This window comes from Pongo abelii, chromosome 13 (assembly GCF_028885655.2).
Source record: "Pongo abelii isolate AG06213 chromosome 13, NHGRI_mPonAbe1-v2.0_pri, whole genome shotgun sequence".
NCBI classification, from domain to species: domain Eukaryota; kingdom Metazoa; phylum Chordata; class Mammalia; order Primates; family Hominidae; genus Pongo; species Pongo abelii.
Window position 1 is genome coordinate 74,789,113 of NC_071998.2, and position 27,676 is coordinate 74,816,788.

Below are 27,676 nucleotides of genomic sequence, written 5' to 3' on the forward strand. Positions count from 1 at the left end.
CAAACATTAGCTGGGCGTGGTGGCAGGTGCTTGTAATCCCAACTACTTGGGAGGCTGAGGCAGGAGAATCGCTTGAACCTGGGAGGCAGAGGTTGCAGTGAGCTGAGATCACACCACTCTGTACTCCAGCCTGGGCGATAGAGCGAGACTCAGTCTCAAAAAACAAACCAACAGCATGAAAGGAAAAAATATACATAGTATGGGAAGATGACAGAATGTTGCTAATTGCTGAAGTTGGCTGACAGTACCTGGAGAATCATTTTATTATTCTCCTTCTTTGGTGGATGCTAAAATGTTCCTTAATACTAAGTTAAAAATAAAACCAAGCATGAGTTGGTGGAGTAACAGGACACAGGTCACTGAGGGGCTAGTCCTTAGGGTCCCTACTGAGCAGGCCACATTCTCTCAAGCCTTAACTCCCTCATTCATACAACACAGTTTGGATTTGGAGTTCTTGCGGATCCTTCCGGAATCCTGACATTTTCTAATTCTACTAGGAGATTCAGCTTCTTGATGTTGATTCCTCCTGCCACCTGGTGGCAGGATCTGAAAACTACTGGTGGAACACAGGGGTGGATCCTACGTTTTTAAAGTAATGAAAGTGGAAGGTGTGTGTGTTGAGGGATAGAGTGGGCACTCCTTTAAGTGGCAACAAGAGCACGTGTGGTTTTGTTCTCCACTGTGTAATAGTCTTATTTTGCCCCCAGCAGAGTATACGCCTTGGCCTTTTAGTATTTTCTGGAAGAACAATATCTCCCACTTGAGGATTTCCAACAGAATTAGTGGGGTTATTGTGGATATTGACTGGTACCTGGAAAATGACCATTAAGACAACTGTCTTTCTTCTTCTTTTTAAATTAGAGTCATGGGGCTGTGATATGGGGCCCCAGATAATGTCTTAGCTCAATGTTTCTTTCCATTTATTTAGCAACTCATATTACTAAATACCTTTGCACACTTAACACCCTACAACCACGACTGCGTTCTCATGGTAAAATCTATCCCTCTGTTGAATGTGTAAGAAAGGTGAGGGAATTGCGTTGTGAGTATGTCTAGGCCGTTTACAGCTTACACATTTAATTTCTCTAGTTAGTTTTAGTTATTAGGTGTGCTAAAAGATGAGGGTCCTGATTGAGCCCCCTTTGAAGGGACAGCCTAGTAACCAGGAGTACATTGTGCCTGGGGTTTGTTTCCCACCGTCTCTTTGATCTTGCACTTTCTATGTGGCTGTTACAGGGAGGCAGAGATGGACAGAGGCATTTTTATTTTCTTCCTTTCATTCACTTTCTAAACCATATGATAACTTCTAAAACACTGGAAATTTCTAAAATGACTCCCCTCTCTATTTGTGGTATCCTTTTTCAAAGAATGTTAGCTGACACATGGTCACCTAGGAAAAAGATTACATATCCAAGCTTCCCTTGCAACTAGGTTCTGGCAACAAAATGAAAGTAGAAAGGGTGCCCTGCTGGGGGCAGCTCGGGGAATGTTCCGCCAGGGATGGCTGGCAGGTGCACTTGGTCCTTTTTGTCATTTCCTCTGTCTTGCTGCCCAGTGTGAGGATGGTTCCAACTGGACCATGGATACAAGGCCCACATCCTCGTGATGTCAGGGTGCTGAGTTGGGAGGAACTTGGGTCCCTGGAAGCCTTGAGCAGGAGGCTCACCCCAGCTCTGTACCACCCACCTCAACTTTATTGGGATGAAACTAACTTTTCCCTTGTTACTTTTGGTTTTGCTTTTATTTGCACCAAATGATACAGTATTTAGTAGACAGGAGACACTGTGTAAAACTCTTGTCTGGGCGTGGTGGCTTACGCCTGTAATCCCAGCATATTGGGAGGCCAAGGCGGGCAGATGGTGAGGTCAGGTGTTCGAGACCAGCCTGGCCAATATGGTGACACCTCGTCTCTACTAAAAATACAAAGTTAGCTGGGCATGGTGGCGGGCACCTGTAGTCCCAGCTACTTGGGAGGCTGAGGCAGAAGAATCGCTTGAAACAGGGAGGCGGAGGTTGCAGTGAGCCAAGATCATACCACTGCACTCCAGCCTGGGCGACAGAGCAAGACTCTGTCTCAAAACAACAACAACAACAACAACAACTCCAAGAGGCCTATGAGGTGGGTACCATGATCCACATTTTCACAGATGAGGAAACTGAGGCAAAGATAAGTAAATCACTTGACTTGGGTTGTGTAGCCAGAAATGGCTGGGGTAGAATCTCAGCCCAGACTGTCCCTCCCCAGACCATCTTGTGCCTATAGAGGAGTGATTCTTTGGGCCTGGTGAAGATCAAAAGATCAAAAGACACAGTAGTCTGCCTAGGAATTAAATTCCTTTTGGAAATTAGAATTTAGAAAGCCTGATTTGAACTCCAGATATTAAAAGACAAAGGTATAAATTATAGAAGTGTTGAAAGTTCCAGAGAAGCTTGTGGCTACTTTTAGCTACACCTAGGCTCTGTGGTCATTTCTCAAGCCACAATAGTGGCCTTCCTGCCCTGTACGCTGGTTTTAAGTGGAATATATCCTTTGAGTAACATGGGTGGGGACTCCTGCCTCTGTGGACATGTCTTGTCATCATGGCTGGTTTGACATTCTTCAGCCTCTCCCTGGCACTGTGCTGTAATCACACAGCCTGGCTTCCATTTCTCAGTTCTTGTGGTGGGGGTTTTTCTGCTGCAGAGGCACCACCACTGTGCTAGGAGAGCCTTTCTTCACTACAGAATTTGCTCTGGCCTGGTTGCCAGAGCAACTGCATGAGTGGTCTTGCGCTCATTCAGTGGTCTTGCTTCTTGTGGGAATGGAGGCAGTACCTACCTAACAAAGTTGGATGGCTCCATCCAGTGGCACACATAGTAAGTGCTCATTGACTATTAAGTTAATTTCATGGTTTAGTTTGCTTCTCGCTTGTTCTGGGGCATTTACAGTCGTGTTGTCCTCTGTATTTGAAATTAGACTTTATCAAAGTCAACATCTGTTTGGTGAATCTGATCTCTCAAAATTGTTTGGGATCATCCCCCACCTCAACTCTTTTTTTTACTCTTACCATCTACCAATGTCAAATGTTTTAAGGCCCTTTCTCTAAATGTTATTCTTTGACTGCATGGATTTTGCCTAGGAATGATTGCATTTTAAAAGACTGTATTTTAGAAGTCTTTGATCTTTATCTATTGGCCTTGACTCACTTGGTTCATGTAACTTCCTGGCTCAAGTCTCGGGTGTGCATAATCCTTAGTGTGAGTTAATGGGCACTAGCTAGACCATTCCCCAGAGATGTTCTTGTTTTACCTGCCTGCCTGTGTGGGTTTAGAAGCCAGGTAAGGAGCAGCAGTACCTGTGGCAAGAGACCCAGTGGGCAGCCTGGGGCTCACTGTTATGAGGGATCTTTGGATTGGGTGCAAGAAGTCAAGTCTGTATGCTGCTGTGAGTGGCTGTAACACTAGCAATGTCTATGGCTTCAGAACACTGTTAACATTCTTCCCTTGGGAACTTTGTGAGCCAGAAGGCAGTGGAAACCCATATGTATGGGAATGTCAGGGAAAGGGGAAAGAGAGAGAGTGCTGTACCTGAAGGAGAAAACTTAAAGGAAGGTTTATAATAAGAGTTTTAAGAAAGTTTAAACATGCGAGTCCTCATAGAATATGGTTTCCAGGCCGGGTGTGGTGACTCACCCCTGTAATCTCAGCACTTTGGAAGGCTGAGGAGGGTGGATCGCCTGAGGTCAGGAGTTTGAGATCAGCCTGACCAATATGATGAAACCCCGTCTCTACTAAAAATACAAAAATTAGCCGGTCGTGGTGGCATGTGCCTGTAATCCCAGCTACTCGGGAGGCTGAGACAGGAGAATCTCTTGAACCCGGGAGGTGGAGGTTGCAGTGAGCTGAGATTGTGCCATTGCACTCCAGCCTGGGCAACAAAAGTGAAACCCTGTCTCAGAAAAAAAAAAAAAAGAAAAAAGAATATGATTTCCATGAACTTTCTTGAAGAAACTACTAAAGGAAGAAGCCATACAAATGATAAATGGAGAAATTATGGCAAAAAGAGAGTTAGTACATTTTGAATCTATTTGATAATAAAATCTAAGATGATTCCAGGGATTATGATTCTAGAACAAATTACAAACATTATATCCTCTGCCAATGTAGAAAAAATCATTAGAAGGCTACTTGAAGGGGAAGGAAAAGAAAACGTAGGAGGTAGGGTAAGTAGGCCAATTTCCTACTTCAGGTCACGCTGGGCCCTCTTCCCTACTGCAATAGTTTATTACTCACTGAAATCCATCTTCATCACTTTAACGAGTGTTCAGCTTTATTTATCTATGACATTAACCATATCAAGAATAAGACCAAAAGGCCTGAGTTAAATTGTTCCAAATGCATTGATGTATATTTTTTATTTCTTCCTTAAATACAGGGTTTCCAGAGCTGGGGGCTAGTTAAAGGTCATCATGGACTGGGTGCAGTGGCTCACACCTGTAATCCCAGCACTTTAGGGGGCTGAGGCAGGCGGGTCACTTGGACTCAGGAGTTTGAGACCAGGTTGGGCAACATGGTGAACCCTTGTCTCTCTATTTTTTTAAATAAAAACATAAAAATTTGTAAAAAGTCACAAATGCAGAATTGTCCACTCCAAGACACCATTACACTTGCGGCTGTTGGGTTATCTTTCACTCTTATTGTTGCTTTTGATACTTGTGTTGATCATTTGTGTTTATTAATGTGTGACTATTTCAAACTGGCTCTAGTTTCCCGTTTCTGTTCCTTGCCTTTTTCTGACTTAGGCTGATTTGTCTGAGTAGAGAAAGACATTGCCATAAGAACTTCGTATGCATTTGGGAAGGAGACCAGAGAAGTCTAAAGTCACCCACAGAGAAGCTGGTCCTGAGAGCAATGTGACCATGCCTTCACCCATGTCTCTGCCAGTGCTGTGCTTTCCCATACATGATATTACTTAATACACGATATTACTTAACCCCTGACCCCCTTGAACGTTAATATTTGCACCTTTATTAATTTTTTATTGCCCTGAAGCCAAAAATTCATAGATAAGTATCCTTTCTCCATTTTCTAGCTGTACTTTTTACTTATGTTTACTCTTGAACTCATTCCAGCCTGGCTTGCACTTTTTTTTTTTTTTTTTTTTGAGACAGATTCTTGCTCTGATGCCTAGGCTGGAGTGCAATGGCATGATCTTGGCTCACTGCAACCTCAACCTCCCGGGTTCAAGTGATTCTCGTGCCTCAGTCTCCTGAGTAGCTGGGACTACAGGCACATGCCACCACGCCCTGCTCATTTTTTTTTTTTTTTTTGTATTTTTAGTAGAGACAGGATTTTGCCATGTTGGCCACGCTGGTCTCGAACCCCTGGCCTCAAATAATCCACCTGCCTTGGCTTCCCAAAGTGCTGGGATTACAGGCATGAGCTGGCCTGGCCTGCACATTTACTACTCCAGGGAAATCACCCTTGCCAAAGACAATGATTTCCATGTCCCTAAATTCAGTTTTCATCATGTACCATAGACTACTCCCTCTTTAAAATGATCTGTCCCTGACTTTTGTGATATCACACTTTATTAGTTTCCTCCTTCCACTTAAACTGTTCCTCCTCTCTTTTCTGTGCTGTATCAGCCTTTTATGCTTAACTCTGAATGTTACATGTGCTTCCCTGGGGCTCTGTCCAATAAATATTTATTGCACACCTACTATGGGACAGACACTGCTTTGGGTGTGGGGGATTGCATATGTGGTCCCTATTCTCAGGGAGTTTCGAAGAAAAGCTGTTGGCTGGGCGCGGTGGCTCACACCTGTAATCCTAGCACTTTTGGAGGCCGAGGAGGGTGGAACACTTGAGGTCAGGAGTTTGAGACCAGCCTGGCCAACATGGCGAAACCCTGTCTCTACTCGAAATACAAAAATTAGCTGAGGGTGGTGGTGGGAGGCTGAGGCAGGAGAATCGCTTGAACTCAGGAGGCAGAGGTTGCAGTGAGCTGAGATCCTGCCACTGAACTCCAGCCTGGGCGACAAGAACAAGACTCCATCTCAAAAGAAAAAAAAAAAAAAAAGAAAGAAATCTTTCAACCATGAATTATACAATTGATTACTTAATTATAGTTGTGATAAAGACTACTAAAAAGTTCAAGATGCTTCTTCTAGGAGTTAATTGGAACAAAGTCCACTGTGTTTGAAGTTCTAAAGATGTGACCTGTTTAGCCACAGTGAACTGGAAATCCTCTCACCAGCACAACACCTTCCAGTAGATGAGAAAGAAGATAAACAAGGATATAATCTCATTGAATCTATCAGTGGAAACCAAGATTATTCTTACTCTCATTTGCTTCTTTGATTTGTTTTTAATAGGCAAACTCCTAGTCTGTCTGAAGGCATCAACTTTCAGACTGCAGGGTGATTATAGATTTTTTTTTTATAAAAATGCTTTCACAATGGGCACACTAGACCAACAATGGGAAGTCTTTTTCCTTTAGGGTTCCTGATCCTCAAAATTTGTGAGATTAAGAAACATTATAGGCCGGGCGCAGTGGCTCACGCCTGTAATCCCAGCACTTTGGGAGGCCGAGGCGTGCGGATCACAAGGTCAGGAGATTGAGACCGTCCTGGCTAACATGGTGAAACCCCATCTCTACTAAAAATACAAAAAATTTAGCTGGTCGTGGTGGCGGGTGCCTGTAGTCCCAGCTACTCGGGAGGCTGAGGCAGGAGAATCACTTGGACCCGGGAGGTGGAGCTTGCAGTGAGCTGAGATCGCGCCACTGCACTCTAGCCTGGGTGACAGAGTGAGACTCCGTCTCAAAAAAAAAAAAAAAAAGAAACATTATACACTGCTGGGCGTGGTGGCTCATGCCTATAATCCCAGCACTTTGGGAGGCTGAGGTGGGTGGATCATGAAGTCAGGAGTTCGAGACCAGCCTGGCCAACATGGTGAAACCCGGTCTCTACTAAAAACACAAAAATTAATCAGGTGTGGTGGTGAGTGCCTGTAATCACAGCTACTCAGGAGGCTGAGGCAGGAGAACTGCTTGAACCCAGGAGGTGGAGGTTGCAGTGAGTTGAGATCATGCCACTGCACTCCAGCCTGGAAGACAGAGCGAGACTCTGTCTTAACAACAACAACAACAATAACAAGAAACATTATACACTACATATTATTTACAGCACAGAAAAAGATATTAAGAGGCCAACAACACCTGTCTGTGAAGCAATTTGGTCAGAGTGGTCATGAAATGATTGACTTCTAAATTCAAGAACAGGAAATATGGCTTCAGCTCTTTATTAAATTCTATTGTTGGAATAAGACAGAATAAGAAGAAAAAGAGAGGGAGAGATAAAGGTAGTGTAAAGAGAAATTGGACATCTTTAATGACACCTTCATCTTGGAACATCTTGAATAGCCCCTAAGCTAATTCAAAGTTATGTTTTGCTTCTGCTATCATTGGTTTATGCAGCAGGTATCACAACGTGGGATCTTCCTTCATGTTCTATGAAATCAAACTCAGGTCTACATTTGGAAAAAAGTTCCTTTTTGGTGATTCCTAAAATCACCTTGACCATCAAGCTCTTCTTTCCAAAGAGTGCTAAGTAAATAAATGTAAATTATTCAAATTAGAAACACAGAGAATGAGGCCTAGTGTGGTGGCTGATGCCCGTAATCCCAGCACTTTGGGAGGCTGAGGTGGGAGGATCATTTGAGGTCAGGAGTTCCAGACCAGCCTGGCCAACATGGAGAAACCCTGTTTTTATTAAAAATACAAAAATTAGCCCAGCATGGTGTTGCTTGCCTGTAATCCCAGCTACTTGGGAGACATGAGAATGGCTTGAGCCCAGGAGGCAGAGGTTGCAGTGAGCCAAGATTGTCCACTGCACTCCAGCCTGGGCAACAGAGTAGAAAAGAAAAAAAAGAAAAAATGAATTTACAGTATATAAAACATTTAAGAAATGCATTTGACTAAATAGGAAATAGATCAGAATGACTCAAGATGTTAGAAAAATAACTTTGGAAAGTCCTTTGATGAGACAAGACAAGGACAGCCAAGCTCTCCTGGGCTGGCAGGGACCTAAGGGATTTGAGGTTTTATTTATTTATTTTTTTATATTTTGCTGACATGATGACTACTCAGAGTGGCATGCTGGCAACTTCCATAGGCCTCACTTAAATGGATTGCAGTATTTGCTATAGGAAGAGGCAGATTTTACATCTAGGTTTCAAGATTTGGTTTGGCCTGTACCAGCATCCCCAACTAAATGGTTGATTAGTAGCTGATATTTGAGCATTTGCTAGGCACCAGTACATTACCTGAATTTCCCAGCAATTATATGATGTGGAGTATTAGTATACCTATTTTTAGATGAGCAAACAGGTATAGAGAAATAGATGAGTTGCCTAAATGGTGGGCCTGGAAAATCCAGGCAGACTGACTGAAGCCTCAACTCTTCACCTGAAGAACCTATGTTTTGTCATTTTTATGATTCAGTACATGATTTTTTTTTTTTTTTTTTTTTTTTTGAGACAGAGTCTTGCTCTGTCACCCAGGTTGAAGTGCAGTGGCATGATCTCGGCTCACTGCAACTTCCACCTCCTGGGTTCAAGCAATTCTCCTGCCTCAGCCTCCCGCGTAGCTGAGACTACAGGCGTGTGCCACTGTGCCCGGCTAATTTTTGTATTTTTAGTAAAGACGGGGTTTCATCATGTTGGCCAGGCTGGTCTTGAATTCCTAACCTCGTGATCCGCCCCCCTCAGCCTCCCAAAGTGCTGGGATTACAGGCATGAGAGAGAAGATAAACAACGATATAATCGGGCCACTGTGCGCCGCCCCAGTACTTGATTTTTAACACCCTTCATCTATCACCTTCCCTTGACCTTCCCCAATGACATCCCCCTCCCCTCCAAATCTGACTTTTTTCAGAAGCTCATCACTTTCCTCTCTCTCCCATGTCCTCCTTAATGAGAGGCCACTGATCTCTCGCCAAGGTCTAGGCCTTGTACAGTACAGTCACTACTGGAAGCATTACAAGCTACCTCTCCTACCCACTCCTGTGCTTTCTAAATCCTTCCTCTCCTACTTCTTTCTTCCTCTTCTTTGACCTAAAGACCTCATGCTTTGTAGGGGAACAAGGAAGTGATTATGTGGGCCAACAGGAAGCCTAACATTTGCTGGCTCCTAAACATGTCACTGTGGGCACCTTTGTCTCTCTGTCCTCTCCTTGCTGGACCCAGCACACCATGTAAATAGACCTGTGCTCCCAACTTGTTTTATCTGTATGGGTCAGATCCTTGATTAAGCAATTTTTCTTTCAAACCTCCCTGGCTGCACAAATTAGGCCAGTACTCTCTAACCAACTTCCTCCTTGCAAATGTTTCTGAACAATGGAGTCTGGTAGATGCGAAAATCAGGGCTCAGTAAATTAAATTAGAAAAATAAAAAAGTTTTTTGCTGGGTGCCGTGACTCATACCTGTAATCCCAGCACTTTGGGAGGCTAAGGTAGGTGGATTGCTTGAGCTTAGGAGTTCAAGACCAGCCTGGGTAACGTGGTGAGACCCTGTCTCTACTAAAAATACAAAAATTAGCCAGGCATGGTGGCATGCACCCGTAGTCCCAGCTACTCTTGAGGCTGAGGTGGGAGGATTGCTTGAGCTTCAGAGGCGGAGGTTGCAGTGAGCTGAGATCACACCACTGCACTCCACATCCAGCCTAGGTGACACAGTGAGACCCTGTCTTAAAAAAAAAAAAAGTCTTAAAAGCTGGTGAAATTGTAAAGTAATGTGATTGAAAGGCAGGGAAACTGACAGGGGAATAGGACCCGTCAGTGAATGACTGTACATCTTTATAGGTTGTACTGTTTGGAACCTTTGGTATTCTGTCAAAGTTGAGCAGGTCAGGAGAGTAAGGCAACTGGATCATTAAATAAGCAGATTTGCCTGTCTTGGCCCCTTTTGGACTACAGCTGACCCTCTCCCATGGTGTAAAGGAACCTTGCCTCACATTATTGGCTTACTTTAGGGCCACATTTTATGGAGGAATATTTACCATTACTTTAATTACAACCCCTTATGAGGTTGCTGGCTAGTTTATTCTGGAATGTTCCTGAGTCCACAGAATTTACAGATGTAGTTTTAAGCTTAACTTATCATTGGTTTTGGATTTGAGGGACCAAGATTTTGCAATCAATGAGGATCCCTGAGGTAAATCAAGAGAACTGGTGTCTATTCCTGTTTGCCTTTCTTTACTACTCTTTTTATCTCCCAGATCATGCCTCTCCTACCTTTTATATTTTTTTTAATGGAGCCCTATCTTGGAATCCTACCTTCCCATTCTGGGCCTTGATTTTTCCACACAATGTAACATGAAAAAAAAAATAGTGCTTGACATGCTAGCTTGGGGATTTATATCTTTTGTGCCCTACCTAGTATTTTCCTTCCATCTAGCACAGAGCAGTTGCTCAATATACTTTGTTGAATAAATGAATGAAATGATAAAAGTATATAAAATTTTAAATGTTCATTTGGAATGTTCGGAAAATGGAGTGACTCCCTGACCCTGAAAGTAGGTGAGGTCACGTTTTGCCATGAATGAGACTTTTCACAGACTGTGCTGTGTTGGTTTGCCATTGTTTAATTAATTTTAACCCAACTAGCTTTCTGTTTCCAGCTCCTAGCATAATGCCTGGCACAATGTCAATAAATTTTTGTTGAATCAATAATTGCCATACTTTATGTCAAAGAGTTTTGGCCCTCAGAGAAAATGAAAACAAAAACAAAGTTTTGAACCAGGATATTAGAAGGAAGATTCAGAAGTCTTCAGGTGCATTTCCTGGCTTCCTGACTCACCCATTCCCGGTAATCATCCCCTTCCTTACTGAACACTGACCGGTGACTCCTTAGCCAGGTGACTCACAGCATTTTCCTAAGAAATCTCTATCTCCATTTTACTTTCAAACAACACAAAACATGCATACCATTTTATTTTATTTTTTAAATGTCCTTTTAAAGGAAAAAGAAGAGAACTAATCATGCCAAGGCTGTAAGTGGCTTCTTATAAAGACTAGGTTAAATACCTAGTCCTTGTGTGGGGTAGAAGTAGCAGCTATCAAAGATCCAGAATCGTGGCTTTGAGTGGAAATTGTGTTGTGCTTTTGTCTGCCTGTATCTGCAATCATAAGAGAGTTCCAAACTTCCGTGGAATAATACAGATTTGGAATTCATGCTTAATCATTTCTATTCTATATAAAATTCCAGATACACTCACCTTTGAATTTTTTTTTTTTTTTAAATTTGACTAATAAGAGCTCAGGAAGCATCCATGGCCCAGCTTCTCCATTCAACATCAACAGTGTCTGAACAAGATGGTTCAGCAGGGACCACCACTATCATTTTAAAGTAATTAACTGGAGTGGAGATTTTATCATCAGTAATAAAAAATAAAACTGGAGCCTACTGGTACCAAGGTTATCAAAAGAAAAAAACAAAACAAAAAACAAAACCTAGAGTTTGAGAACCAGTCTTGATTCTATCCTAACTGAAGTAAGAGCATTTTTCTGAAACCTCCCTGCAGCCTACTCTCTGAAGGTTGGGGATATGCTTGCAGGACACATTGCCTTGTGAGCCAATTAAAGCCTGTGGCTTCATGGCTGAATCGGGGATTTTCCAATCATTCCTGACATGACATCCTTGTGGCAATCTGTCTAGGCCTACAGGTGGATTAAAAACAACAACAACAACCACAACAACAACCAAAAAAAAAAAACAGGTCTTACTCTCTGTTCAATCAAAACATAACACCTCAGGCCAAGTGTAGTGGCTCATGCCTGTAATCCCAGCTCTTTGGGAGGCCAATGTGGGCAGATGACTTGAGGTCAGGAGTTTGAGACCAGCCTGGCCAACATGGTGAAATCCCATCTCAACTAAAAATACCAAAAAATTTAGCCAGACATTGTGGCACCTGTAATCCCAGCTACTCGGGAGGTTGAGGCAGAAGAATAGCTAGAACCCAGGAGCAGAGTTTGCAGTGAGCCAAGATAGATCATGCCACTGCACTCCAGCCTGGGTGACAGAGCAAGACTCTGTCTCAAAAAACAAAAATAAAAAACCCAAAAAACATAGCACCTCAAAAGAACTCTCTTAAAATTAAGAGGGGAAAAATAAAATAAGATAAAATAAAATTAGGAGGGCATCTCTCTTGGGACCCTTATGGTAGAAATAACAGAATTCAATCTCTTTCTCCTTTCCTTTTTCTGTGACCATTAGGGGCCTCAATTTTTTTCCCCAGTTTTGGTAAAAAGCAGTAGTGATGGCTGTAATCTTGAAAACCTCAGCTCTTGTCCTACTCCTGACTGATCATCCAAAGCATTCTAGTCTAGAAATGTGGCTGGTACCATTCACCACACTGACAAAACTGTCAGAATTATTTTTTCAGAACACCGAAAAAAAAAAAAAAAAAAGACTTGCAGCAATCCAGAGAAAGCTTTTCAAATAAAATGACTCAGAATCTCAGAACATCATGCTTTGTGGTGTCTTAAATTATCCTAGTTCTGTTTCCCTCTACACAGACTCGTGATAGCCTCAACAACCCTGCAATCATGAAAACTAGGAGTCTAGCCGTTTTGAAGGGGGTAAAATGAGATTGGAGTTACTCCAAAGTCCAGCTCTCAGATAACTGCCATTATTTGATCTATTTTGCAGTTCCTTAGAAAATCCTCCCTGTCTTGGCTGGGTGCGGTGGCTCATGCCTATAATCCCAGCACTTTGGGAGGCCGAGGCAGGTGGATCACCTGAGGTCAGAAGTTTGAGACCAGCCTGGTGAAACCCCATCTCTACAAAAAATACGAAAATTAGCCAGGCGTGGTGGCTTGCACCTGTAATCCCAGCTACTAGGGAGGCTGAGTCAGGAAGTCAGGAGAATTGCTTGAACCCAGGAGGCAGAGGTTGCAGTCAGCCAATATCGTGCCACCGCACTCCAGCCTGGGCAACAGAGCAAGACTCCATCTCAAAAAAAAAAGAAAGAAAAATAAAATAAAATCCCCCATCTTTAGTTGATCAGACTCAGAGTTCACCCAGTACTGTTTCTCTGGTGGCAATTGTTTAACATAGGTAGCTGCCTGAGGTGGTGGTAATTGTTGGGAAAAACAACAAGCCAATCTAAGAATTAAACTAGTACACAAGAAAATATCTATTTAACACAAAAGAAGGAAGTAATAGAGGGGGAAAAGACTACACACACACACACACACACACACACACACACACACACACACACACACACATATATTCACACAAAATAAAAATGTAAATCCTATCTTATCAGTAATTACATTAACTGTAAATGGATTATACCCTTTAATTAAAAGGCAGAGATTTGCAGAATGGATTTTAAAAACCCATGATCTGAAAATAAAATTAAAAAGGAAAAACAAAAACAAAAACATGATCTGGCCAGGTGTGGTAGCTCATGCCTGTAATCCCAGCACTTTGGGAGACCACAGTGGGCAAATTGCTTGATCCCAGCCTGGGCAACATGGCAAAACCCTATCTCTATAAGAATACAAAATTAGGCAGGGCGTGGTGGCTCACACCTGTAATCCCAGCACTTTGGGAGGCTGAGGTGGGTGGATCACCTGAGGTCAGGAGTTTGAGACCAGCCTGACCAATATGGTGAAACCCCATCTCTACTAAAAATACAAAAATTAGCTGGGCATGGTGGTGGGCACCTGTAACCCCAGCTTCTCGCAAGGCTGAGACAGGAGAATTGCTTAAACCTGGGAGGCAGAGGTTGCAGTGAACCAAAATCACACCACTGCACTTCAGCCTGGGTGACAGAGTGAGACTCTAACAACAAAAAACAAAAAACAAAAATTAGCCAGGCACAGTGACAGGTGCCTGTAGTCCCAGCTACTCAGGAGGCTGAGGTGAGAGGATTGCTTGAGCTCCAGAGGTTGAGGGTTCAGTGAGCCATGACTACCCTACTACACTCCAGCCTGGGTGACAGAACGAGACCCTATCTCCAACAAACAAACAAACCAAAATAAAACAAAAAAAAATCCCATGATCCAAATATATGCTGTCTACAAGAGACATACTTTACATTCAAAGACCTAAATAGGTTGAAAGAAAAGGATGGGAAAGATATAGCATGCAAATAGTAACCAAAGAGAGCTTGAGTGGCAATAATATCAGATGAAATAGGTTTTAAGACAACAATTGTTACTAGAGACAAAAGACATTTTAAATGGCAAAAGGGTCAATTTATCAAAGAGCTATTGTTAACATATATGTATATAATAAAAGACCTCTAAAACACATGAAGCAAAAACTGACAGAATTCATGGGAGAAGTAGACAGTTCATCAATAGCTGGATATTTCATTACCCCATCTTCAGTAATGACTAGAACTAGAGAGATGGTCAGCAAGAAAATACAAGAATTGAACAGTGGTATATAAACCAACTAGACCTTATAGACATATGCAGAACACTCCACCAACAAAAGTAGAATACACATTCTTCTCAAGTGCACGTAGAACATTCTCCAGGCTAGATCACACGTTAGACCCAAACAAATCTCAATAAATTTAAAAATATTGAAAGATAATGTGTCTTCCCCAACCACAATTTGGGGGAAACTTATAAATTATGAGGAAATTAAGCACACTCCTAAATAACCAATGGATTAAAGAAGAAATCATTCGGGAAGTTAGAAAATAGTTTGATAATAATTAAAATGCAGGCTGGGTGACAGAGTGAGACTCTGTCTTATAAAAAAAAGAGAATTAATAAAAATAAAGCTCAGAGTGAGACTTTGTCTCATAAAAAAAAGAAGAAGAAAGAAAAATAAAGCTGAGCACAGTGATGCATGCCTGTAGTCCCAGCTACTTGGAAGGCTGGGGTGGGTGGATTGCTTGTACCCAGGAGTTTGAGGCCAGCCTAGGCAACATAGCATGACCCTCATCACAAATAAATAAATAAATAACAAAAATGAAAATATATGAAAATTTATGAATATGGCTAAAGCAGTGCTTACAGGGAATTTTATAATTGTAATTGCTTATATTATCAAGAAGTAAGATCTCAAATCAATAATCCAATCTTTTACTGTAACAAACTAGAAAAAACAACAAACTAAATCCAAAGTTAGCAGAAGGAAAGAAATAATGAAGATTATAGTGGAGACAAATGAAATAAAGACTAGAAAAACAAAAGAGAGAATCAATGAAACCAAAAGTTGGTTCTTAACTTACCTAAGGAAAAAAAAACTCAAAAAGCTAATAACAAGTGAAGAGATTGAATTACTAACCATAAACCTCCCAACAAGGAAATGTCAAGGAAAAAAGAAACCAAGGAAAAAAAAAAAGAGAGAGAAGACAAATAACTAAATTCATGAATGAAAGAGGAGATATTACTACTGATATTACAGAAATAAATGTAAAGTTGTTACTTTAATTTTTTGGCATAAATCTGGTGGTCAGGTCCTTAAAGAGGAAGGATAACCAGATTTGTGTGTGTGTGTGAACTCTAAAACCAAAAACACATGTTTATGTGGATGATCCAATAGAATAACCATCAGTGGCAAGTGGTTACTGAGTACTTGAAATGTGACTAATATGACTAAGGACCTGAATTTAATTTTAACTAATTTAAATTTAAATTTAAAACTGAACATTAGATCCATGTATTGAAAAACAGGCATGTTTGGAACAACTTGGTTATGAATCTACTTTTTACAACTATACATTTTATGAAATCTGAAAACAGATCAAGTATTTCTGATAAAAATGTAGCATTAGAGTTGACATGTACTGTATGTTTAAAATATGCACCGGATGTTCAAAGACTTGGTATGAAACAAATTTAAATTATTTCATTAATTTCAATATATGAGGTTCCATAAAATGTAGTTAAAATAGGGTGAAGAGTTATACCTACTTTATTTTGCATTTTTAATGGGCTTGCAGAAAAGTTTTAAATTACATATCTGGCTAGTGTTATATATTAGAAAGTTCTGCTTTAGCCCTCAGCAAAAATGTATCTTTATCTACATTATTAATTATTTCCTATTTTCTTTCCAATGCCTCAACACTGATGAGTAAGTGGCTTCTCAATTTCAAGGGGAATCACTCCAGGAGTGTTTGAATGAGGAAAAACTAAATCCTTATACCCTCTCTCTCTGAGATGCCATGGAAGTGACTTGGTTTACAATCCCCTATGCTGTTTTCCCCTAAAAAGAAGTCTAGGTGTGATCATGCAAACTTGAGGAAAGAGTAGAGAATATACTTTTTTTTAACCTCCTTCCCAAAAGCGAATTATTGTCATGTGTTTTTTTGTGTGTGCATTTTAATTGAATATAGGAAGCGCCAGCCGAGCGCCTCTTGAACAATGTGAAAGAGTACTCAATGTGATTCATGTTGACTTCCCAGGCTAGTGGGTTAAGGAGAAACAATATTCTTCCTCCCTACATAACATAGTTACTTCCTACCTTAGAACTTTTGTATTCAAAGTACCTGCTTGACAAGAAGTCTACACCCATACTCCAGCAGGTTTGGATCCCTAATGGGACTTACACTTACATGATCTCCCAAATTGTGACCTCTATTTAACAAACTCTCCAAACCTGCTTGACTGGCTTACTCATGGAGTAACTCAGCCTCTCCTGTGCGTTTGTGCAGAGTGAGGCCCATTTCCCCAGCCTAGTCCTCTCCCAAGACTTTTGTAAGTGGGTTCCACCCAACTAACTTCAGAGCAAGCCTGTGTTCTGTGCCTCTGAGAGCACCTGTGGCAAGATTGATTGCTTATTCACAGGGAGGAGGAAACTTGAGTTGGGATTCCAAGAGATGCCCTTTAATAAATGTGTTAAAAAACATTCCTGCATTTTCCTCTTAGAAATTCTGAACTGTTTTCACCTCTGTTGCTGTTAACTTCCATCTCTTTGGATTCTTCCCCATCTCCTCTGAGTTTGGAAAAATCTTTCAGTTGCCCTGTTCCAAAAAGCCTCTCCCAAATATGGACACGTGGCAAAATATCTGTGGAGTGGGGAAAAGATTTTTTTTTAAGCAATGTTGATCACTGAGTGGTGTTGAAAGTAAATTTAAAAAATAATAATGCCAAAATAAGTGGATGTTCACGTGGAAAGCAAACTTGACTCCTACCTTACACTATACATTAAACTCAATTTCAGGGGGAATAGAGATCCTCAATGTGAATGAAAGAATAAGCTTTTAGAAAATATCTTCATGATTTTAGAGCATAATGCCCTGTTGTTCTCAACAATGAGCAGTATGGACATTGTCATAATGATGTGGTGACTGCTTAGCCTCTAAATCTGGTAACTACTTTGGGACAATATGGGAGGAAAAGTGAAGACAGTGATAGTGTAAGAGCTAAATCCTCATCTGTCATATCAAGAAATCACTATATAATGTATAAAACAATCAAGAAATGACTAAGTAGTTATGTGAGAAAAAAATAGAGGACATTGCTAAAAGAGTTAAAAGTCATTGCTCTGGAGAATTAGGAGGGATGGGGCAGGGGACTGTTAGGATGCATTATAAACTGAAGAGGCTTTTAAAAATTTCATGTATTAATATAAGCATTCACTTGAAAAACTAAAAAAACAATAATTGGAAAAACCCATGAAGGTAACTACCAGAAGGAAAAACTGAGAGAATGAGAAGTGCTTGCCTCTGGAAAGAACAACTGGCAGGACTGTTGCTTTCATTGTAAGGCTTTTGGAGCCATTTGATTGTACTTAATCATTTTTATCTATTTCTTTAATATAAACAATTTTATCTTAATAAAGAGTTACACTTGTTCGAAAAAAAAATCTTCATGATTTTGCAGGTTGGAAAAGATATTTTAGACAAGATACAGGAAAGAGAAGCAATATTTCCTAAATGGGACCATATATAATTAACTTTTGTCCCAATGTTTCCTAAATGGGACAAATATAATTAACTTTTGTTCCTCAAAATATTCCATTAGAGTAAAAGATGGCTTCACAGTGGTAGAAGGTATTTACGAATCATAACTGACAAAGGGCTTGCCAATCGAGGAAAATGATGAGACAAGTCTCAATCATTTTAGCAGATTTATTTGCCAAAGTTAAGGAACTGCCTGGGAGACAGGTCTATCCCTTTCTCCAGAGATGAGTTTGAGGGCTCCAAATTTAAAGGAGAAAGGGCAGGATAGTGAGAAGCACACAGTTTTCATGTAAACAAAGGGGGCAAAGGAAAAAAGTGGAGAATCTGCATTTTACATAAGATAATACAGATGAAATGGGGTGGGGGAACAATCAGATATGCATTTGTATCTGGGGTGACTGCACCTGTAAAGATAAGTTATCAATTACATTGCCATGGTGAAGTTTTTATAGCTCACCGGGAATTTCCTTGTGGGCAAAACCTGGGGGAAGCGTGTAGCTTTTCATCTTGTAGCCATCTTATTTAGGAACCAAAAGGGGGAGACAGGTGTGCATGACCCAGTTCCCAGCTTGACTTTTCCCTTTGGTTAAATGAGTTTGGGGTCCCAAAATTTAATTTCCTTTCATAGGCTTGTAACCAGAACATCTAAGGAACTCTTTCAAATAAAAATGGAAAAAAATCCAGTAGAGAAAACGGGCAAGAAAGTTGAGAAAATATTTAAAAAGTTGGCATCTAACAACCAATAACAGGAAAATTTTAATTAAACTCAATGACATACTGCTACACACCCACCAGAATGGTTGACATAAAAAGGTCAGCTGAATAATGATGAGAAATGGGAATACTCACTCTGCTGATAGGCATGTAAATTGGCAAAATCACTTAGGAAACCAATCTGACACTATCAGCAAAGTTGAAAGTATATGTTTATTCCAGTGGCCTAGCAATTCTACTCCTAAGTACAACCCCAGAGTAAATTTATTACAGATACTCCCCCTGGCATGGATAACAGTGTCCCTAGCTGCAATGTTTGTAGAAGCTCCAAAAACCCCAAACTTAATAACGCAAATGTCCGCTAGCAGCAAAATGTATCAGTTGTGGAATATTCACATGACAGAATCCTGTGCATTATGAAATGGGATGAGCTGCAGTTACACGCAACACCATGTGAATCTTAGAGAGCTGATGGCCGGGCATGGTGGCTCACACCTGTAATCCCAACACTTTGGGAGGCCAAGGCGGGTGGATCACGTGAGGTCAGGAGTTTGAGACCAGCCTGGCCAACAGGGTGAAACCCCATCTCTACTAAAAATACAAGCCGGGCCTGGTGGCTCATGCCTGTATTCCCAGCTACTCAGGAGGCTGAAGCAGGAGAATCGCTTGAACTGGGGAGGCAGAGGTTGCAGTGAGCCAAGATCACGCCACTGCACTCCAGCCGGGGCAACAGAGTGAGACTCTGTCTCAAAAAGACAAAAAAAAAGTTTCAATATAAGCAAAGAATACATTTTGTGTGTTTCTATTATATAAAGTTCAAAACCAGGCAAATGTACTGCTTGGGGATTCATAATTAGAAGTTAAGGTATAAAGAAAAGCAAGGAAGTAACTGCCCCACATTTGGGTCAGTAGTCACCCCTGGTTGGGTTTACCCCAGGGAAGGGAGGCAGCAGTGATGAAATGTGTAGGGCTGGACCCTGAGGGATGGCAATGTCCTGTTTCTTGACCTGAGTGACAGTTCGCCTTATAAGTTGTATATTTGTTTTCATGTATTTTTCTGTATGTTGTATTTCACAATGAATTTTTTTTTAACCTAAAAACACCTCCCCGCAACTGCCTTTGCCTGTCCTAGGTCTTCCCCTTCCCCGCCCTTCCCTAGCACCACCACTGCACCAGAAAAGCGTTCATTCTGCTACCATTTTTCCTAGCCTAAATCCCACTCATAACACAAACTTCTCCTCCTTCCCCAACCCTAGCGTCACCAGTAACCTCCTAGCTGGCAAGTCAAGTGAACCCGTGGCCTCATTCTGTAGACTCCTCTGTCCTTTCGGAGTCTTTTCTGTTGACTCGTGGTTCTACTTTCCCTGGACTTCTCCAGATCGCCCCTCTCCTGGTTCTGCTGCTCTTTCTCTCCCCGTGGCCCTCTGCTTCATTCTCTGACATCTCTAACTTCCCCACTCCTTAAGCGCTACTGTTTCCCAGGCTTCCCTCACAGTGGTCTTATCCACACTCATTTCTATGCTAACAGCTCCCAAATGTGTGTCCTCTTCTGAGCTCCAGGTGAACGTCTGCTACAAGCTTCCTACTTCATCTCCCCCTTCATGAAGATGCCTGGAGTCAACTTAATTTCAACCAACAGGACTCAAAGAGAACTCACTCTCTTTTTTGCTCTAACTTTATTCCTAGATTTTCTACCTAAATAAAGCCTTGCCGAGGCTGGGTGAGCTGGCTCACACCTGTAACCTCAGCACTTCAGGAAACCCAGGAAGAGATGGGAGGATCACTAGAGGCCAGCCTGGGCAACATAGCAAGACCCTGTCTCTACAAATATAAAAAATAAAAAAACTTGGCCAGTTGTGGTAGCATGTGCCTGTAGTCCCAGCTACTCAGGAGGCTGAGGTCAAAGGATTGCCTGGGCTCAGGAGTTCGAGGCTGCAATAAGCTATGATTGTGCCACTGCACTTCAGCGTGGGTGACAGAGTGAAGCCCTGTCTCTATTTAAAACAACAGCAATAAATAAACAAAGGGAATCACTTCCAAGTTGACATCCCAAGCTGGAAACATTGACTCCACACTCTCCTTAAGCTGCTCAGCATCAAAAGCTACTATTGTTATGTTCATACTATGTGCCAGGCATTGTTTTCACAAGTATGTATATACATATGTGTGTGTATATATATATATAAAAGTCCATTATACATATATAATATTAGCTTATTTAATTATTTCAACAATCCCAAGATAGGTACCATTATTATGCTATTTTACAGAGGAGAAAACAGAAATCTTCAGAGCCAGAGCAGCATTTAGGCCCTCATCTTTACTCCTGAATTTCATTGTGGAGGGGCCACCTCATCAGTATTAGTACCTCCGTCCCAGTGTCTGCATCCACTGCCTTTAGCCTGGTTTGGATTATGACAGTAACTTCCCAACGGATGTCCCAGCCACACACAAATCTCCCTCCTTTTCCAAGCACTTTCAATGGGGCCACCAAAGTAATATTAAAAAAAAAAAAATCAGCCTGGCACGGTGGCTCACACCTGTAATCCCAGCACTTTGGAAGGCTGAAGCAGGCAGATCACTTGAGCTCAGGAGTTTGAGATCAGCCTGGGCAACGTGGTGAAACCCCATTTCTACAAAAAAATACAAAAATTAGGTCAGGCACGGTGGCTCACGCCTGTAATCCCAGCACTTTGGGAGGCTGAGGCGGGCGGATCATTTGAGGTCAGGAGTTTGAGACCAGCCTGACCAACGTTGTGAAACCCTGTCTCTACTAAAAATACAACAAATTAGCCAGGTGTGGTGGCATATGCCTGTAAACTCAGCTACTCAGGAGGCTGAGACAGGAGAATTGCTTGAACCCAGGAGGTGGAGGTTGCAGTGAGCCAAGATCATGCCACTGCACTCCAGTCTGGGCAACAGGGTGAGACTTCATCTCTAAAACACAAAACAAAACAAAACAAAACAAAGACTAGCCAAGTGTGGTGGCGCATGTCTGTAGTCCTAGCTACTCAGGAGGCTGAGGTGGGAGGATTGCTTGAGCCTGGGAGGTTGAGCCTGCAGTGAGCTGAGATCATACCGCAGCACTCCAGCATGCGTGACAGAGTGAGAGACCCTGTCTCAAAAAAAAAAAATCACAATTTGACTGCGTAAATTCTCAGCGATTCCTGCTAAAATGCCTTAGCACACGCAGAGGCCACCTGACCTGATGCCAGCCTGCCCCCTTTCCCTATACCGTGTTCCCTTCCTCCATCCCAGGCTCATGTGCTCTTCTCCTTTAGGATTCTGAGTCTGTGTACAGATAGTTCTCTCTGCTTGCAGTGCTCTGCCCACCCCAGCTCCTACTGTGACCTGACCATCCTTAAAGCCCTGATCAAATTCTCCCTCCTTTGGTGATGCTGTCACAGACTCCTCAGTCAGCTCAGCTCCAACTATATATTATTTACAATGCACTTGGTGCTGGCTGGGTGTTGTGGCTCATGACTGTAATCCCAGCACTTTGGAAGGCCAAGGCAGGAGGACTGATTGAGGCCAGGATTTCAGACGAGCTCTGGTAAGATAGCAAGACAAAATATAAAAAATAATAAATATAAGAATACAATGCACTTGGTGTAAACCTCCGCCATTTTCCTTAATATCAATTGTATTGTAATTGCATGTTTATTTCTGCCTGTCCTTCTCCTTGAGGGCAAGAAGAGCATATTATTCTTTCTTGAGTTGGTATCCCTTCTTACAGGCGGCCATATCTAGGGGGCAGTTGATAATTCTACTGAATAAATACATGCCTCCAGAAATTCTTGTTGAAAAGCAAGCATTGGAAGAAATAACCCAGTCACTGTTTTTAGGTGTGGGTGTTGTTGGTATGATACTCTGCTGGGTTTGAGATGCCCTGCTTAGAACCTTGAGGCCTGGGGATGCTAGCCAGTGGGTGTGTGTGTGTGTGTATGTGTATGTGGGTGTGGGTGTTTGCACACGTGTGTGTGTGTATTTTGTCCTTTCAGGCAGTTATTTTTCCTGAACTGATGGGAACGTCTTGCACAAAATCAAGAGCCAGTTTGTTGACTGTTTTAAGGTTTAAAAAATATTTTAAAATAAAATAAGAAATCCTTAGATATTCCACATACACACAATACTTTAAATGCCAATCCGAACTTCCTTCTAAATAGCAAACATCTTATTTGCAACTACTGTTGAATGAAGTCATTTCCATCCTCAGCCATATGAGAAATAAGTTGCTTATTCATAGAAAACATTTAGAGGTACAATAAAATGAGATTTGAAAAAAAAAAACAAACCCAAACATTCATTTCTATCATTGGTTACAAAATCCACTCTCATGTATGAAATGTGCTCTAGCTGTGAAATCCTTTCTTGGAGGTGAGATCATTTCTCTCTTATAACCCATATCACTGACTTTGTGCTCCTGTTTAACCTTTCCCACTGGAGTACTAGCTCCATGAAAACAGCAATTGGTGCTCACTTCTTTGAGGAACAGTCCAGATGAAAGCCTGTCCAGGTAATCCATAGACATGCGTAACCATTGCACCTGCACCAGGTCTTACAGGCACAGGCCTTTTGGGAACCCATATCAGCATTTCAAGTGAAAGTAGTTCTACTTAGTAAAATTAGAACTTTGGTCTACCAAGGGCACTCTTAATATTTGGAGAAGAAAAATGAATTTCTAGCACAATTCACAGACTAGGACAAGGCGAATAAGTAAGTATCCTAACTTCTTTGGAAGTCCTGGTGGCATGTTAATGCATATTTAATAATGCGAGTGAAGTAACACATATTTTACAATCAATTAATTTTCCTTAAAGAAGATAATGTAGCAGGAGAGCTGAATGTCAAACAAGGTTAGATTCATACTTATTAACTTGGTAGGAGTTATGAGGCCTCTGATTCTCTTGAAAGACAAATTGTCTTCACTATTTTGATTTTGAAATGTAGAAATTCAAATTTCAATCAATCTAATGAGTAAGGATGACAGGAAATTTTACAGAACTAGGAGGAATCTTCCTTTCATTTTTCCTTCTTTTTACTGGGGCAGGTGTAGGGGGATGTTTCCCCCACAAAACAGCAGTTTTGCTAGAAGACAGTGAGGGATCACCACCGTTGTGTGCCCTCCTCCCTGGGAGCAGCCAGTTGCTGTGACATGGACCTTCTCTATTGCAGATATATTTTATTGCTGCCATACTTCCTCTGACTCTATCCCATTCCATCCCTTCCATTCTCTGGAATCAGAATGGGCCCATGCTTTATGCTTTTCCCCCTCACTTAGCCCTTAGAGAAGAGATCAGGATGTGCCACCCTCCAAATGCCCACATTTTGGCACAAGAATATTTTGAACTGAAGGCTATGAAAAGGAAAGCAGACACAGAAAGAGCTCTCTGCCCTCCCCCATCCCCCATCTTCCTAAAAGCAGCACATTTATTGATATTTCCCTTGCACAGGTGTCCCGCTTGCTCATACAAGGAAGAGAGCAACCTTTATCACCAAAGACAGAGATGCCGCTGAGATAAATCTGCGTGAACAAACCTCGATAAATTAACCCTTATCTTCCATTATTTCCACCTCCCACCCCCAGTTTATTGTCCCTAAAAGCATAACCCTCTTTTCCTTTGTCTAGTCATTTCACTATTTGCCGCGCTTTGTTTTAATGGTATGTAAGCTCCTGCGTCTATTAGGTTTTTCCGTTTCTTTTCTGTGAGGCTCTCATACATGTGAGATTTTATTTTATTATTATTATTATTTTTTTGAGACTGAGTCTCCCTCTGTCAACCAGGCTGGAGTACAGTGGCACGATCTTGGCTCACTGCAGCCTCCGCCTCCCAGGTTCAAATGATTCTCCTGCCTCAGCCTCCCAAGTAGCTGGGACTAAAGGCATGCACCACCACGCCCGGCTAATTTTTGTATTTTTAGTAGAGATGGGGTTTCACTATATTGGCCAGGCTGGTCTCAAATTCCTGACCTCAAATGATCAGCCCCCCTCAGCCTCCCAAAGTGCTAGGATTACAGGCATGAGGCACCACTGCCAGCCACATGTGAGATTTTAAATACGAATAAAATTTGCGTGCCTTTTCTCCTGCTAATCTGTTTTATGTCAGTTTAATTCTCAGGCCTCAGGCTCTCCTATGCTTGTGACCTGTAAGTGGTAACCCGATGCCTACTCATGGAGATGGGCATCACTGTGACCATGGGACAGATGATCAAACTGGGGCTCTGGGAAGTTACAGCAATTTGTGGGTGCTGGAGTCTGGACTCCTGTCAAAGCCCTTTTACCTCCCTCTTTTCTTTCTTGGCTAGCACCTCAAAGTTTCGTTTTGCCCATCTAGCAGACCATAAAGCCCAAGGGATTGTTGACACTTGCTGGTGCAGGCTTCCCATCTTCTCCAGAGCGCCCATGCTGAATGTCAGCTAAGGAAAGGAAGCACACCTAAAAACAGCCCTGGAAATCCCCATCCCAGACTCAGTCAAAATAGCCTGGTGTTTCTGACAGGTCTCCTTCTATGTCTCTGCGGGCACCCAGCCTTGGGCTGAACAGCATTAATCACTCAGTGAGTTTTGGTTGATGAAGTGAGACTGATTTGAGTAATCCAGCTGCTTTGGGGCAGGTACCGGGGCCATTTGACAGGGGTTCCAGGACTTGGCTTGAGTAAAAGGAACCCTGAGACACTACCCCAGCCAGGATCTAAATTCCCCCATTCTTCCCTTCTCACCAGTTCTTTGGAAAGGTGCCTTAAGATAAATAATGTACCCCTGCTGTGAGCCAGAAGGGAAAAAAGGCAAGAGAAGAAGGCTGTCTTGTTTCTAAGTGACCATAGGTATCACAACACATTGATTAAAAGAGACTTTTCAGGTTTGTCAACTCAGAAGAGCCCAAGGAGAAAAAATAATGGGCTTAAAGTGTGCTGTTAAAAATCTTATTGTCCTGATAATCTCCCTGCTTAGGTAAGGAACTTGCCAAGGGGCTAAGGAAAGGGAAGCTTTTCCACTGACAGCCTTTAACATAAGAGGAAAGCTCTGCTCACCTGGAAGCCTGTGTTGCTGTAGCCCTCAGCTCTGGGGGCTGCTGTACTCCTCAGCTCCATGCTCTTTTTGCTGCTGGCTGGCTCTGGTCTGGAGGTCCTTTGTACCTGGGAAAAAGCACCAGTCTCTGCTGATGTCAGAAAGCCATCTGCTGTTATAGGGACCTGGGCACTGCTTGCTTCAGTTTGGAAACTTCTGCAATAATCTCCTGAATGACTAGGGCGGACACCTGGTTGGGGTGGGGCAGAGAGGCGGGCGGGTTGTCGGGGTGGAGGCATCTAGTGCTGGCCCGCCCACCTTATTAATCTTTTCCTTTATCTCCATTTTTGGCATCCTATTTGCACTCCTGGGGAGAAAACTCTTGTGGTGCACAAAACAGAAAAGGACACTTTCTTTTTCTTTCTTTCTTTTTTTTTTGAGATGGAGTCTCGCTTTGTCGCCCAGGCTCCAGTGCAGTGACGCAATCTCGGTTCACTGCAACCTCTGCCTCCCAGGTTCAAGCAATTCTCCTGCCTCTGCCTCCCAAGTAGCTGGGATTACAGGTGCATACTACCACACCTGGCTGACTTTATTTTTAGTAGAGACGGGGTTTCACCGCGTTGGCCAGGCTGGTCTCGAACTCCTGATCTCAAGTGATCCACCTGCCTTGGCCTCCTAAATTGCTGGGATTACAGGCATGAGCCACTGTGCCCAGCCAGAAAAGGACACATTCTCTATAGTGCTTAGTGAAATCCTCTGTTTTCCTGTGGGTGGTGTTAAAGACTAGGAGTGGTGGTGGGGTGGAGGGTGGGCAAACACAGGACATAAGTGTCAGGCCTCTGAGCCCAGGCCAGGCCATCGCATCCCCTGTGACTTGCACGTATACATCCAGATGGCCTAAAGTAACTGAAGATCCACAAAAGAAGTAAAAACAGCCTTAACTGACGACATTCCACCATTGTGATTTGTTCCTGCCCCACCCTAACTGATCAATGCACTTTGTAATCTCCCCCACCTTTGAGAAGGTACTTTGTAGTCTCCCCCACCCTTAAGAAGGTTCTTTGTAATTCTCCCCACCCTTGAGAATGTACTTTGTGAGATCCACCCCTGCCCACCAGAGAACAACCCCCTTTGACTGTAATTTTCCATTACCTTCCCAAATCCTATAAAACGGCCCCATCCCTATCTCCCTTCCCTGACTCTCTTTTTGGACTCAGCCCACCTGCACCCAGGTGAAATAAACAGCTTTTTTTTTTTTCTTTTTTTTTTTTCTTTTATTGTAATTATTATTATTATTATTATTATTATACTTTAGGTTTTATGGTGCATGTGCCCAATGTGCAGTAAGTTACATATGTATACATGTGCCATGCTGGTGCACTGCACCCACCAACTCGTCATCTAGCATTAGGTATATCTCCCAATGTTATCCCTCCCCCCTCCCCCCAACCCACAACAGTCCCTGAAGTGTGATGTTCCCCTTCCTGTGTCCATGTGTTCTCATTGTTCAATTCCCACCTATGAGTGAGAATATGCGGTGTTTGGTTTTTTGTTCTTGCGATAGTTTACTGAGAATGATGATTTCCAATTTCATCCATGTCCCTACAAAGGACATGAACTCATCATTTCTTATGGCTGCATAGTATTCCATGGTGTAGATGTGCCACATTTTCTTAATCCAGTCTATCATTGTTGGACATTTGGGTTGGTTCCAAGTCTTTGCTATTGTGAATAATGCTGCAATAAACATACGTGTGCATGTGTCTTTATAGCAGCATGATTTATAGTCCTTTGGGTATATACCCAGTAATGGGATGGCTGGGTCGAATGGAATTTCTAGTTCTAGATCCCTGAGGAATCGCCACACTGACTTCCACAAGGGTTGAACTAGTTTACAGTCCCACCAACAGTGTAAAAGTGTTCCTATTTCTCCACATCCTCTCCAGCACCTGTTGTTTCCTGACTTTTTAATGATTGCCATTCTAACTGGTGTGAGATGGTATCTCATTGTGGTTTTGATTTGCATTTCTCTGATG

General features: G+C 42.2%; 1 protein-coding gene across 1 annotated transcript in view; it reads right to left on the reverse strand.

Annotated features, from left to right (window-relative positions):
* Positions 1–25,848, reverse strand: part of SLC28A3 (solute carrier family 28 member 3) — a 64,975-nt gene extending 39,127 nt beyond the window's left edge. The window contains exon 1 of the mRNA XM_002819907.5: positions 25,664–25,848. Within this exon, the coding sequence (XP_002819953.4) occupies positions 25,664–25,723 (60 nt within the window). The 5' untranslated portion in view covers positions 25,724–25,848. The remainder of the gene's footprint in view (positions 1–25,663) is intronic.
* Positions 25,849–27,676: the final 1,828 nt, after the last annotated feature.